The sequence below is a fragment of the Rutidosis leptorrhynchoides genome, chromosome 9 (assembly GCF_046630445.1).
Source record: "Rutidosis leptorrhynchoides isolate AG116_Rl617_1_P2 chromosome 9, CSIRO_AGI_Rlap_v1, whole genome shotgun sequence".
NCBI classification, from domain to species: Eukaryota; Viridiplantae; Streptophyta; class Magnoliopsida; order Asterales; family Asteraceae; genus Rutidosis; species Rutidosis leptorrhynchoides.
Window position 1 is genome coordinate 254,884,505 of NC_092341.1, and position 16,504 is coordinate 254,901,008.

At 34.8% G+C, this 16,504-nt stretch overlaps 1 protein-coding gene and 1 pseudogene across 1 annotated transcript; both read right to left on the minus strand.

Annotated features, from left to right (window-relative positions):
- Positions 1-5,898: 5,898 nt before the first annotated feature.
- LOC139869378 (receptor-like protein kinase FERONIA) lies at positions 5,899-8,702 on the minus strand. Its single transcript, XM_071857696.1, has one exon. It carries the CDS (start codon positions 8,657-8,659, stop codon positions 6,095-6,097), a length of 2,565 nt encoding a protein of 854 aa, XP_071713797.1. The 5' UTR covers positions 8,660-8,702; the 3' UTR covers positions 5,899-6,094.
- A 291-nt stretch (positions 8,703-8,993) lies between these two features.
- On the minus strand, positions 8,994-13,331 carry LOC139865579 (receptor-like protein kinase FERONIA; annotated as a pseudogene).
- Positions 13,332-16,504: the final 3,173 nt, after the last annotated feature.

A 16,504-nucleotide genomic window follows, 5' to 3' on the forward strand; every position in this document is an offset into this window, starting at 1 on the left:
GAAAAATTTTCAACTAAATGAATTCAAAATCATGTTTATACATATTTATGAATGATAAAACTAGGCGTTAATGCCAAAATTATTGTTACCTCAGAGAGAACATAAATGGAGAAACAACCCAAAACGCTTGAATTCATTTAAAATGGAATAGAAGAGAATAAAAAGGCAAAGAAAAGAATAAATAAAAGCTAAGTGTGGAAAGAATTTACCAATTTCTTTAAAACACATATCACATATTTTTGTAGAAGATTATTGCAGGTACTTTTGCTTTGGACTAAACTAATCAGTTTTACCCGATTTACTGTAATACATTTGAAAGAAAAGATGGATCTACACGATGAATCAATTCCATCATTAAAAGGAAGTGAAGTCTTCCGGAAAAGACACGCGTTTCTTGATTTAGGTCAGGAAGTTGTCATCCAGACCAGCTGTAGGTTGACGAAAAATCTAGAAAAGTCATCTCTAAAATCAGCAGGAAATCCACGGACCTCAGCATCAAACAGGGTCGCCAAGTGGTCAGACTTATCCTAACCATAAGAGGATCTGTCTCGTAAAATGGGGAGGGCGCCGTGCAAATTAGCTTGATAAGAGTAATGAATCAGACCCCCAGAAAGGATAATCTCCTTAAAAATTAAAAAATCAGCTTTTAAGCCTGATATTACTCAATTCTTGAGACTGACTTTAAAGATTGAGAATTACAAACTCATGGAATTCGATGATATCTAAACTCGAGCTTGAAAGAGAAAATATTTTGATCAAAATTAAAAACGATTTATTTTCTGAAACCTATTTTCAATGCGTTCATTACCATTGAACGTAAAATCCTAAGAATTCACCGGAATTCATTAGGTCACCTGAACCAAAATCGGGTGTCAACTGTAAGAACGGTGGTTGCATAGCATGGTCGAAGACAGGACCTTGTGCCAGACCGAAAAGTTATAGGGTGATCTTTACTATTGCTCCTACAAAGGATAGTAATTGCATCCGACATGTTTTTGGACCATGAACATCTGCATGTCATTAGACATTGCCTTAACAGTTGCTTGTTCATCGCTTTCCTTTACAACCGGACGGTAGTTTACCGCAAGGTAATATACGGAACAAGTATACTGGACGTGTTGCTTTCCTAATACAAGGTTAGCAAGTGGGTGACAAAAATCGCAAGTTTTGAGCTAAAATTTTAAAATCTGAAACCCACAAAACCCACAAAAACATTTTGCAAACACTGGTGAAGGGTTATCCGGAAAACTTATCTAGGGTAAAAGCTAGAATGAATTTTCAAAAGATCAAATGTTTTCATAAAGATCCAATTTTCTTAAAGGATCTAAATTTTTAATAGTCATATGGGACTGTAAACCACATCGTTACTATCATTGTTTATACCGTCGTATCAAAATCACTGATGTATAAAGTGTGAGAATAAAAAAAGTGATTCGAGTGAAGTGTGATTTAATTTCAAGTTCTGTATTGCTTGAGGACAAGCAACGTTCAAGTGTGAGGATATTTGATAGTGCTCCAAATGAACATATATTTAGGCACAATATCCTTCCAATATGTAAAGCTTTTAGTTGCAATTGTTCTATTTTTATGTAATATTCGTTTAAATAAATAAGTGCGAAGACAAAAGAAGAAAACGACGATTTAAAGACGCAAATGACCAAAAAGCTCAAATGAACAAGATATAATTCAAGTGGTTCCATTTATTAATAAGAAATGTCTAAAAATGACAAGAGTACAAGTCGCGGAACGCAAAGTACACGATATCTACGCGTACGAAAGGACGTTCAAAAATCCAGAACCGAGAAATGAACTGAGCATCAACGCACGAGTCAACGGAGCTAAAATTACAAGTCAACTATACACAAGAATATAATATAATATATATATATATATATATATATATATATATATATATATATATATATAATTAATATAAATTATATATATTATATATATATATATATTAAATAAATATGTCGACAAGCTAGGAGCCAAAAGCATATGAGCTGGATCAGGAGGCCATGCGATCGCATGGCCTGGAGGCACAATTTTCATGCAATCGCATGGCAGCAATTTGCTGGTCAGGTGCTATAAAAAGGCAACGAATTGGACGAAATATACACTCTCTTTTCTTTTTCCTCTGTAAGAAAACATATATATTTATATTTATAATTTTAAGTTTAAATTAAGTTTAATAATAATTGGGTTAATGCAAGAAATGTTTTAAGGTTTTGTAAGTTGGAACTCTGTCCATGTAACGCTACGCGATTAATCATCACTGTAAGCTATGTTCTTCCTTTTTAAATTAATGTCTCGTAACTAAGTTATTATTATGCTTATTTGAGCTGAAGTAATCGTGATGTTAAACTAAATATTAAGACCGGGTTATTGGACTTTGGACCATAATTAATGTTTGGACAAAGACCGACACTTGTGGACATTAGACTATGGATTATTAATAGATGGGGGTATTGTCTAATCGAGTGACAACTCATTGGAGTCTGTCGAACCTATCTTCAAATTAATTAACCTAATAATTAATAATGATTATGGTTGTCTTATTTAGTAATGTTCATACGGAATCTATTATAATTATTTAATTAATTATTCGGGTTGGGTAATTGATTATTCAAACTGATTAAGTGGGTAAATTTATATTCATATCTAATTAAAACAGGGTGGATTACATACAGTGACAACTGGTGTAATTGTTGACAGAAGTGATAACTGCGTCACAGTTTAAATCCTTAATTGGTTGGACTATTTAACTTCGGGTATAAGGGTAATTTGACGAGGCCACTCGCACTTTATATTTATGACCGATGGACTATTATGGACAAAAACCAGATAGACGTATCAAATAAACCAGGACAAAGGACAATTAACCCAAGAGTAATAAATTAAAATCAAAACGTCAAACATCATGATTACGGAATTTTAAATAAGCATAATTCTTTTATTTCATATTTCATCGTACCTTTATTTACTGTCATTTTATTTACTGCAATTTACTTTATCGAAATTTAAATTCTGTCATTTATATTATCGTTATTTATCTTTACGCTTTATTTAAAATCGACAAACCGGTCATTAAAAGGTAAAAACCCCCTTTTATAATAATATTACTATATATAATTATATATATTTTATATAAATATAGTTGTTAAAAATATAGCGTTAAACTCAGCTAGCTCCCTGTGGAACGAACCGGACTTACTAAAAACTATACTACTCTACGATTAGGTACACTGCCTATAAGTGTTGTAGCAAGGTTTAAGTATATCCCATCTATATAAATAAATAAAACTTGTGTAAATTGTATCGTATTTCGTAATAAAAATAATAGTATTTCGTATTAAACCTCGCACACATCAGTTTGGAACATTTTCAAAAACCAAGCCCAACTTTCGTTCGTCTCACTATCAACTAATGCAAATGCAACAGGAAGAATTTGCCCTTTAGCATTCTTGGCTATCGTTGTAAGCATCTTGCCAATGTAAGTTACCCTTCAAATGAGTCCCATCAATACAATCTATTGGAATACATTGTTGGTACGCCATAATAGCAGGGCCAAATGCCCATAATACATATTTGAATGTGTAGACAACATATTCTACTTGAGGGCGAAACACCCATCGAACAATTATATCCGGATTGGTGTGAACCAATTCATCGACATATGTGGGCAATTCTGCCAAGTTGCTTTGCCAAGTTCCAAACAAACGTTCAATTGCAATACGCCTAGAATTCCAAGCCTTGGCGTAAGAGATATCCATTTTCCAAAAAATTTTTACGTGAGCTTGGATGTGTTTAACCTCATAGGCAATATCTTGACTAATAAAGGATATAATATCAGTAGCAATTATACTGGAGGTTAAGCAACGATTGTTGTTACCTTGCACGTTTCCATAACAAATGTGTTCATCAAACCATTTTGTAATTTTCCAGTCACGATCCTTATTTTTCATTGTAGCAGCTACCATTCAAGGACATCGTCTAATTTGATTTGGATCATTGTAATGATGACTGTTTGTGTAACAAATTGCTTTATAATAACTTGGCCTGCTATCTTCAACAAAAATTTCTCTCTGTCGATTGATATTCCAGTTCTTAACAGCAGATACAAGTTCTTCTTTAGTTCTAAAAACCATTCGTCTTCTAAGTACATCGTCATTTTTTAAACAATCCCATCCTAACCTGTCATCCTCATCGAACGCAGGTCGATCAGAATCTTCATCAACATTAAGAAACCCGAAAGGATGGTTCACAGGAGGTTGGATCGGCCTATCGATCACGTTTTGATCATCTTCAGATATATCTCCTTCAACACTATAATTCTCTACTGAACCTTCACTCGTTGCTGAGGCACCATCATCGGAATCAACTTCTTCATTTTGTTCTTCAGCCACTACTTCATCTTCATCTACAAGCATACATCCTGATTGAGATGTGGATGCACTACCGCCCCCGATTTGTGTAATTTGAGAAGATTGAATTAAACTTTGTAACTGATCTACCTCCTGTGGATTTTGACTAGCCAAAAAATACATTGATTCCAAAGAATTATGGTCGTGAATTTCAGTCGGACACGCATTGACGAAGTACTTATTCCACATAATCATCTTCAACGTATGTGTTCTTGAATCAGCACCCACATATTTATAAGCCATTTCGTTTAACTTCATGCAATTAATCTTTTGGTATAGTAGAAAAGTAGTTCTAAGTGATGTTTCATCACCAGTTAACCATTCATTTTGAAATGTAACTCTACCACCCCAAACAAAATGAACCATAAAATCAGAACATTCAGCCATTATATGTGATGAATATAAGGGTGTTTTAGTGTTATAGTAATATGAGGTGTTTTAGTGTTTTAGTGATTGAAGAAACATGTAATGGTTTTGAGATTAATTAATTCCAGTTTAACTATATAAATACAATATTTTTCTGGCAATTCAAACTCATATTCAAACTATGATATGATAGGTTGCAGCTTTGCAGTAATAATAGTCTGAAAAACATTAATAATAGTCTGAAAAACATTAATAATAGACAGAAAAAACTGGAAAAAATCAATAAAAATCATGGGTTCAAACCGGCATTTCATTTGCCAGTTTGCAGATGTGTCACTTTACTGTAAATAAGTTGTATGATTAGGGCAACGTGGATACAAACCGGCATTTGAATTGTCGGTTTGGCTTTAAAAACTGCACAAAAAACGATGAATGAAAAGCCGGTTTACCCATTTCAAAAAAAAAAAATTAACTTTGAAAACCATTTATGTAATTAGCCCAACAAATATTATTAATTTGAAAAAAAAAAAAAATCCCATTTTACTCTTGAATCACTTTTACCTCTTCTATACGTGTATATATTTCTATCTTATATATTTCTATCTTTTAAATTATAGCTACACACATCTATACTGTTACTATCTATAGTTAATATTAAAATCCTATAATGATGATATAATTATTAGACTAAATCATTTGTTAAGAAAAACTCAAAAAGAAAAAGAAAAAAATTTAAGCACGGTGGATGATGTTATTAATCTAAATAATTTTGAATTAAAATTAAATCTTATTAATTAATTATTATTATTAAATCTTATTAATAATTATTTTACTTATTAAAATTAAATAATTTTGAATTATTTTAATTAATTATTTTAAATAGAGTACGAGAAGGTATAAAATCTAGACAGGAGGAAACCAATTCTAAATTTATATTTTAATTTACACTATTAAAATAAAAGGACAACCAATATTATCTCTTCTGATTGGTTGTGGATTGTTTGATATGCATTTTAGGTGTTTGATGACATGTTCAGCTGACGAGTTTCTTAGTCGGACTCTGTGGTTCCACGAGTCATTAAACTAAATAACTTTAGCATTTAAGTTCACTTAATATCTAAAACATATCATTAAACTATTTCGTTTAAACCAATCCGTGATTCCACCGGTAGTTTCACTAGTTTATAGTATAGATGCAAATTAAATTCTATAATCTATAATCATATTCATCAATTATTAAATTTTAAACAGCTAACTCCAGATTTGAGTTCTAAATTCTCCTAAATATGCCAACATTCATATCACCTTGCTGTTGGCTTCTGTATCTCCGAAAAAACCGTTTGCGACTTAAAACCTTCGTCGCTGCTACTAATCGACGGCGTCCCATTTCTTACTGCTGTTGATCCCAAAAACAGATCATCGTCCGTTGTCGTTTGCTCCACTTGCACCATAAACGGACGTTCTTGATCTTCCGTCTCAGACTCACCAACCGTCTTCTCAACCGCTTCTTGCACCTCTTTCGCAAACTCAAGTCCCCAAACTACTGCATCCATAGCCGGCCTGTCACTACTATTCTCCATCAAACAACAAATCGCTACATCTGCAAACTGCCTTAAACACTCGGGTGCAATCGCCCCCTTTAATTTCGAATCAATTATTTTATTCAATGTCCCTTTTCGATAACACAACTTCCCCCATTCAGCTAAATTCACTTGTTCTTTAACAAGCCCCGGGATCATTACCGGCCGTGCACACAACACTTCAAGCAAAACTACCCCGAACGAATACACGTCGGATTTTTCCGTTAGTTGTTGCGTTCGGTAATATTCGGGGTCCATATACCCGAAACTACCTTTTACAGCTGTGCTAACATGGTTTTGTGCTTGATCTCTAGGACCTAGTTTTGACAAACCGAAATCGGACAGCTTAGCGACCCAATTCTTGTCTAGTAAGATATTTGTAGACTTAACATCACGATGAATTATCGAACGCTTTGCACCCTCGTGTAGATAATGCAACCCTTTAGCTGCACCAATGCAAATATCGAGGCGCCGTTTCCACGACAAATGAGGTTTATTCGTCTTGTACAAATGTTCCCGTAACGTCCCGTGCGCCATGTAATCATACACGAGTATCATCTCTTCTTCATCCACACAGTATCCGATCAAGGACACTAGCTGAACATGTCGTAACTTTGATAAAAACACGATTTCTGTCTGAAATTCATGAGCCCCTTGATTCGATGATTCGTTGAGACGTTTAATTGCTACCGTGGTTGTAGCGTTATCCATGTACCCTTTGTACACCTTACCAAAACCTCCATGTCCTATGACACAATTGTCGTTAAATTCATCGGTTGCAACTTTCACTTCGGTTAGTGAAAAACGACGACATCGATCTGATGGTAGTGTTGAATGTGTTGACTTTGTTGATTTCGAATCACCATACACGGGATCATAGGATGACACGTCATCAGTTGTACGACCATAGTGTTTGACACTACGTATTCGCCATAAAACTACAAGAACCAAAATAGACAACAAAACTAACGCTCCTACAACACCTCCTGCTATCACGATAACTGTCGTTCTGTTTTTGTTCTTTTTTTGGGATGAATTCGGGCTTGTCGATGGAGTTATAGGATCGAGTTTTGGGTCGGGAGTCGGGCCGGCAAGATTACGTAACATGCTCACCTTGAATACTTCTAGACCGTTCAAAACAGCGTCCAAATATTTACCCGAAATGGCGTTAGGATGTAACGCGAGCCACAAATCTTGCTTACCGCCAGCTGGATCATTGAACGACAAAGCGTAATCCTTAAAAACGGGGTGCCCGCTACCTCCAGCCCAGCGAAATAAGTCAGCTTCAGCCTCAGCAGTTTGATTGTTAACATAAATAGTAAATATCATGCCAAGTTCTAATTGGTATTCTGGTATAATGTTGCAAAAATGAAGCCTAAGCATGTAATAAAACCCGGAATCAACGGGTAGTATCCATGTCAGATTGTACCGCTCAGATTGATTGCCCATACTTCTTTGGGTTCGATAAACCGGGTCTGGTGCGGTATAATTAGGTGTGTCTGTTGTATACATGATCGAATCGTTATAAACAGGCGTCCGCCCATGTGCTCCAAATATGTAATTATCATCTTGTTCCCATACCCGGTTCATACCCGTATCGTTCTCCCCGGGTATTTGTTGTCCACCCATGTTTAGTCTGTACATAGCTTCAAGTGCCGTTTCCTCATTAATTTCGAGCCCGCTAGTTTGAGCAAAGTATTTCGGCGGGTACTTCGCGTTTAAGTACAGATTTGTCGGGATTGAAACGATTTCAATTCCATTGATGAAGGCGTATGAGTTGGGTGAGGGCGTAAAGGTAACGTTCAGGCGTTGTGTATCGTTTACATAAACGATGTATTCTTTCATAACATGTGCATCCTTTATATAAGAGGCGGTTAAGAAAGCGCTAAAGTTAGTTAAAAGAGAGTAACCATTTGCTGTTACAGAGAAGAATGATTCTTTTTTCTTAAGGCCGGAATATGTGGCGGGATAGAAATGAAGGCGGAGGAATTTTGGGCCTTGTGAGACCGGAAACGTGTAAGTGAACGAAGAAGCGTTAATGATTCGAGCTGTATAGTAAGGGACTTGAGTGAAAGATGGATCGATATTGCCGTCGATGGTGGATGAAAAGGAAGTGGTGGTGACATTTGGCGGTACGAAGTTGGAATTTTCATCACCGTCCCATCTCGGGGTGGTATCGGATGTGGATGAAGTACCACAATTGAGAAAGAATTCGTCAGTTGGTTTGTACGGTTGCGTGGTTGTGGTGGTTAACAAGAGGATTAGCAAAGAAATGAAGGTGAACATGATGGTTTATTGGAGATTGAGTAGTTAATATTTGCTTAAATTGTGATAAAGAGTCTTTTATAATTTGTAGAAGTACTGGTTTGGAGTTGTAGTGAAATGTTTGACTGATTTGCATTGAGAGTTGACTTGAAAAGTCTTCTTGGTCTTTGGTTTCCGGTTGGCAAATGAGATTAAGTCTAAAGGTTTACATGCAGTAGGGGGTTGTACAATGTAACAATAGTGAAATGTTAACTTGTAATTTGGGTGGAAAAGTTTTAGAAAGTAGTTTCTTTTTGAATTGTTTTTATGTGTAATGTCTACATGCAGAAAAATCTAGTTGAATAGGTCAATAATTCATGTGGGATAACCAATCCAATTGTGTGGCTTTGGAATGTACTGACTTTAATCGTATTTTGGATGTCCCTTGAAATTTGCAAGATATTTTTCAAGTTTTTGATCTTTAAATATGACTGATAGGAAAGAGGAATATGAATGCAAGACAGACACAAGAATTAAAATAGGATAGAAAGGGTAATGAACAGAATTAATGGAAGAGCTGAATTCTACTACTCAATATGAAGAAGATAACAATCAGTGAGACCCAAAATCAATGGGCCGAATTACAACACACACAGACACTGAAATCATGAATGCCATTCTCTCACTATGACAACCACTTTATATTATTCCCTCACATAGCAAATAACTAACTAAATGATCACAGCCCCTCATCTGATTCCTTCCAACTAACTGATTCATCTCAGCCATTCATCTGATTCATCAGACTTTCCATGTAGTGGTCTTGGGTTGATCATTCCAGGCTGAATGGTGAAATTAACGGGCTGATCCTTATTAATGGCCGTATCTACAACACAACCCCTTTTCTCAGCATCTTCTTGTAGCTTCAATGCAAAGTCTAATCCCCAAACTACATCGCCCATAGCTGGACGTTCACTTCTATTATTATTTAAGCAATTATACGCTACCTCTGCAAATTTCATCAAGCACTTGGGTGCGATCTTGTCGTTTAGGTTTGGATCAATTATCTCATGCAAGCACCCCTTTTGATAATGAAACTTTCCCCATTCTGCCAGACTATCTTGTTGGTAGGGGACCCCTCTATCATTAATCACAGCAGGTCTTGCACATAATACTTCGAACAAAACGACCACAAAAGAGTACACGTCACTTTTCTCTGTTATTTCCCCTGTTCTGAAATATTCAGGATCCAAATACCCGAAAGTACCCTTCACCAATAGCGGAGACAGGGGATGGCAGGGTGGTGCTAAGCCACCCTCAATAGGCCCAAGTCTCCACTTAATATTAGCCGTAAATTTTATTTAACACTAATGGAGAAAAAGGTAATGTACTGCAATTGAATTTTAATGGAGGTTCGCTGAAAAGTCTCAGGAGAAAGATGAACTTTTATTATACTTTTCATTTAAGTCCTTATACTATTGTAATATATACTATTTTAGCCTCTTAAATTGATAGTATATCAAATTAACATATTGAATATTGCTTAAAGATTTTAAAAATCAATTATTTTACACTAGTTATCATTAATTGTTTAAAGATTTTATAAATCTAATTGTTATTGAGTTTATATATATGGACAACTTTAAAGAATTTATTTTCTCACTAAGTCCTACTTTAATTTCAATTTACCGTTGAAGTTATCTAGGGGGACAAATATTTTAACCCTATGTATGTTTAAACAAAATTTGATTACTCGTGAACGTTTCTAAACCTTTATCTGACTATACAAGATTTGAACTTAATACTTCTTACAACGATCTAATGGACTCAACCACTAAGTATAATTAAGGGTATGATAATAAATTAGGTGTAGATGGATCAAAAAGTAATGTGTGAGGATCACCCCCGATGATTAAATAAAAAATATAATATAATACGAAATTTTTTTATTTTAATATATTAGTAGCCCCCCTCAATCGAGATTTCTGGCTCCGCCTCTGCCCTTCACCATATTCGTAACATGGTTGAGGTATCGGCTAAATCTGAGTTGAAAGAAACCTTAAAAGTTGCGACTCCTAGCCTTGATGATAAAGAAAAAACTATGGATATGGTTAGGATTGATTATGAATGGAGACCTTCACGTTGTTCAATGTGTAAAGTGTTTGGCCATGATGATGTGCAATGCTCAAAAAATGTTAGTTTTGAGCAAAAGGAACCTGTGGATAATGATGATGGTTTTAAACAAGTCAAAAAGAAATTAGGTAAAAGCATCGTGAAGGGTAAGAGTCAAAAAGATGGTTTTCATGTAGGAAAGCAAAAGGAAAAATGGGTCTACAAACCAATTGGAAAGAACACACTAGGTGTGGAACCTATAAGGAAAAAGAATGAAGTTGAAATAAAAAACAAAGTTGAGACCTCCAACATGAATATGGGAACGAGCACAAAACAGGAAGGAACAAAGGTTAATAATTCGTTTGGAGTTCTTATTGATGAATCAAGCGATGTAGAATCTGACGAAGATGAAACGGCAACCTTTATGGCAGGAAAAAATACTACCAAGACAACAGCCCCGTTTGGTATGAAATCGGACTGGTTATAGTTGGAATTATAGGTCCCGGTCTATGTGTGTCGTATGTAATTTTAGTTTTGCTAGTCCTGTTTTGGTGGGTTCTAGCTTGGTTTTTATTGGTTGTTTGTGAGGTCTCAAGGCGAGCTTGTGATCGTTGTTCTTTTCTTGTATGTTTTTATTATTTTTCATAAATAATATTTACCGGGTAAAACCCATTACCCAAAAAAACATGGTTTTCTCCTTTCTCCATTGGTCCTAACTTTGACAAACCGAAATCCGACACCTTAGCATCCCAATTTTCATCCAACAAGATATTTGTCGACTTAACATCCCGATGAATAATTACACCGTTCGCACTCGTATGAAGATATTCCAACCCTTTGGCTGCACCAATGCATATACGGAGACGTTTTTGCCATGACAAAGGCGGGTTTTTATTATTATAAAGATGTTCTTGTAGAGTCCCGTGCGCCATGTAATCGTACACTAGTATCATCTCTCCCTCATCATCACAATATCCAATTAGCGACACTAGATGGTCATGACGAAGTTTCGATAGGAACCCAATTTCCGTTAGGAATTCTCGAGGACCTTGTTTGGATGACATGTCAAGTCTTTTGATCGCAACCGTTTTCTTAAGATTTTCAATATTCCCTATATACACTTTACCATATCCTCCTTTTCCAATAACACGATTATCATTAAACTTACATGTAGCAACTCTCACTTCCTTAAGTGAAAAACGACGACAACGGTCTTTAGCTCCTCCAAACCTTTTTACTTTCCTTCGCCTGAATACTGCAAGGACTAGAAGAGACAACAAGACTAACGATCCGCCAATACCTCCGATTATGGCGGAGTTTTTTTGTTTATGAGTGATTTCGGCTTTGACAGTGGAGCTTTAGGAGCTAGTTCGGGGTTGGGACTAGCAAGACTGTGGTTCATGCTCAACTTGAAGGCTTCCAAACCATTCAAATAAGCATCACTATACGCTTCAGATTCATAATTAGGATGCATGGCCACCCCCAAATCTTTCTTACTTTTGCTGCCATCTTGGTCATTGATAAAAACAATGTAGTCCTTGAATACCGGATAACCGCTACCTCGAGTCAAGTTGAAAATATCAATTCCCTCCTCAGCGGTTTGATTATTGATGAAAATCGTGAAAATCATCAGACCTTTTTTTGCATATTGTGGTATTATGTTGCAAAAATGGAGTCTGAGCATGTAATAGAACCCAGAATCAACAGGAAGTATCCAAGTTAAATTGTACAATTCAGACAGATTGCCCATACTCCTTTGTGTTCGATAAACTATCTCTGGTGCTGTATAATTAGGGGTCTCTATTGTATACATGATCGAATCGTTATAAACAGGCGTCCACCCAAGTGCTCCAAATATGTAATTTTCATCTTGTTCCCATACCCGATTCATACCCGTATCGTTTTCCCTGGGTATTTGTTGTCCACCCATGTTTAATCTGTACATAGTTTCAAGTGCCTTTTCGTCATTAATTTCGAGCCCGTTAGTTAGCGCAAAGTATTTCGGCGGGGACTTAGCGTTTAAGTACAGATTTTCCGGGATTGAAACTATTTCAATACCATTGATGAAGGCATGTGAGTTGGGTGAGGGCGTAAAGGTAACGTTCAGGGTTTGTGTATCGTTTACATAAACGATGTATTCCTTCATAAAGTTCAAGTGTATGTTGTTTATATAAGAGGCGGTTAAGAACGCCCTAAAGTTAGTTAAAAGAGAGTAACCATTTGATGTTACATCGAAGAATGATTCGTTTTTCTTATGGCCGGAATATGTGGCGGGTTAGAAATAAAGGTGGAGGAATTTCGGGCCTTGTGAGACCGGAAACTTGTAGGTGAATGAAGACGTGTTAATGATACGAGCGGTGGCGTAAGCGATTTGAGTGACAGAAGGATCGATGTTGCCGTCGACAGTGGAAGAGAAGGAAGTGGTGGCAAAATTTGAGGGTACGAAGTTGAAATTTTCATCACCGTCCCATCTCGAGGTGGTATCGGATGTGGATGAAGTACCACAGTCGAGATAGAATTCGTCGATTGGTTTGTACGGTTGTGCGGTTGTGGTGGTTAACAAGAGGATTAGCAAAGAAATGAAGGTGGACATGATGGATAATTGGAGATTGAGTAGTTAATGTTTGCTTAAATTGTGACAAGAGTCTTTTATAATTTGCAGAAGTACTGGTTTGGGGTTGTAGTAAAATGCTTGACTGATTTGCTTTGAGAGTTGACTTGAAAAGTCTTCTTGGTTTTTGGTTTCCAGTTGGCAAATGAGATTAAGTCTATGGGTTTACATGCAGTAGGGGGTTGTACAATGTAACAATAGTGAAATGTTAACTTGTTATTTTGGGTGGAAAAGTTTTAAAAAGTAGTTTCTGTTATAAAATATCTAGATTGTGTTATAAAATATCTAGATTGGATGTTAATTTTATTATTATTATATTTCTTGCATAGTAATATTTTATACTATAAATAAACATGTATGGTAACCATTTAAGGTGCACCATTTCTCTTGAAATATCAATATCAATATTTCTTCTCTCCTTCTTCTCTCTTTTTCTCTCTTTGTTCTTATAACCATTAAAGGTAGTTATAAGCCTATTGAATTATAACACGTTATCAGCACGAATAGCTCCATATATTTAAGATGATTCTTCCAGTTGCCCAACCACCATTTCCACCTCTCAAGATTCCCGCCGGCCACCATCCTCCACGCTGAAATCGCCGGACGATCTTCGAAAGATCTTGAAACCTCTGATGTGTCTTCTGATCAAGAATTTATCAGCTTGGGTTCTTCCACCACTGAGTTATACTCATCAAGGTATTCCAAAACGTTGTTGATGTTATTTAATTTACATTCCTTTCACTTAATTAGTTAACAAGAAAATCAAGACATTTTACGAACCATAGAATCAAATATCAATACTACAATGAACATGAAGAAAAATAATTTTTGTAAGATAAAAGGGAAATCCGTACAAAAATAATAAATAGTTTTAGTAAACAAAACTTGAATACACATTAATATCATGTGAATTAACAAGGAATCCGTACCTCAAAACTATCCTCTTTTTTCCTTATAAATATTAATTAATATATGTCTGCTTGCTTAAAACGAAACTGAGACTTTGAATGAGTATGTCCTGGTGTTGTTTTCTGCCGACAACTTTCTTATGCTTTGTAGACTTGTACTCCATGCTCTGTTGCTTGTACCTTTTTGCTTGGTATTCTTAGTAGCTTTAAAGTCTTGTACTTTTCACTCCTTCACTTATTATCTTTAGAGTTGAAACTTGAATTAAAACACCCTTTGAAACACCCCAACTCGGTATGGAATTGAACGGTGTTATTTCTTAATAATTCAACACTAATACTAATTAGTCTAAAAATACAAATAATTGAATGAGTCGAAAAACAACTATAATTTGTCATTACAAAAATAATCTAAAGCACAATCTTCAAGGTCTTCTAAGTCACACTCTCAGTCCCCGAATCAATCCTGATTACCTGCCGTAGAAGAAAGGAAAAACTACGGCTGAGCCAATTGCCCAGTGAACGGATATAAAATAACGAACATAGTATAAGAAAATAATTTTATCTTTCTTGAACCTTGACGAGACGAACTCAGGAAACAAAGGAACGAACGAAAAGCTATCGTATATATAATTCTCGTAGGGTTTTAATCAATTGCCATGGTTTGAGATAAGTCTAAAAGTATACGGAGTAATTATAATTGATGAAAATTAAGGCTAAGAATTACAATGGTGAGCTGTAACTTATAATGCATGTCTATCCACACACATATATATATACACTTTAAAATAGAATAATTTCTTTTCCTTTGATTATTTAAAATCCACCGACTTGCTTTCAACCAAATGATCATGACATTTTTTTAATAATTAATTACTTTTGGTAGTTGAAACTAACCCACTAGTTTTTTTTTTTTATGGAATTCTAATCATCCTCTCATTTTTTTAACTAATTATTAGTGATATATTGTGTCTTAGTTATTTGTCATGATTTATGGTTTACGGAGTACATTTATTTATATATAAGGATAAATAAAGTGTATATATAAAAGGTTAACAAATAATTTGTTTAACGATATTAAAGGAGTTATGAGCTGTCAACTTACTCCCATATCATAAAATAAAGACTTGGGTCAACAAAACTACACCACCTATTTGTTTTCTAAATGGAAATCTGAAACCTGCTTTTATTATTTTTTTTATAAGATTACGGGTATTACACCCTTATAATATTAGTTATAGTAATATACACTTGAAACTAATACAAACTAAAATATGAACACATGGATGAAAAAATTTTAACTATGACTTTTTATTGAAATAAGAATTGGTGAAAGTGACTTGGTATCCATCCCCTAGGTTCTGACTACCCAATTATATATCTCTTCATCTTTGACAATTATTCATTATATAGACAATAAAATGACTACTACTCACACACACACCAAAATAATTGAGATTAAAATATTATTGATTATAATATTCTTCTTTGGTGAACCCGTGATCTAGAAACACCATCATTGTAGTGTAGTGGTGAACCCCCTTTGCTTTAAAATATTAGAACATCATCATTATACTAGTAAGAATGTGGATAAATCTCTGATTTAAATATGTGAATCCATGTGTGTTAAAAATTAGAGCATACGCTCATCTAACACTTCTTTCGGCTATTTTTTTTTAATTGTTTACATTTTATCTGTGTCAAAAGTGAGATTTAAAATAAGCAAAAGAAGCAATCCCATGTTCATATGTCAAAGATCAACTTTTATAATATAGTTTAATGTAAGGTGGCTGGAGTTGGTTTGAAAAAAATAAAATAATAATAATAATAATAATTCTGGCATACCGACACTGAACTCATGCTTCATGAATTTGTACTCTATGCTATGGTTGTTTTGTACTTTTTCGTGTTTTGACGTTTTCTTGATTAATTCTTCATTTTTGCACTCCGTTTTCAATTTTATTTATTTATACAATTACAAGTATAAATTACAACAAATACATTTAAAAAACGCATATGATGAAAAGCGCAGCGCATATGATAAAAAGTGCATATGATGAAAAGTGCATATAATGAAAATTACAACACATATGATTAAAAGCGCATATGGTAAAAAGGATATATGATGAAAATCTCATATGGTGATTAATGAAAAAGCACATATGGTGATTAATGAAAAACACATATGGTGATTAATGAAAAGAATATTGAGAAAGAATCACCAATGTTTCTTGAAAGAATTCAAGATTATATATATAG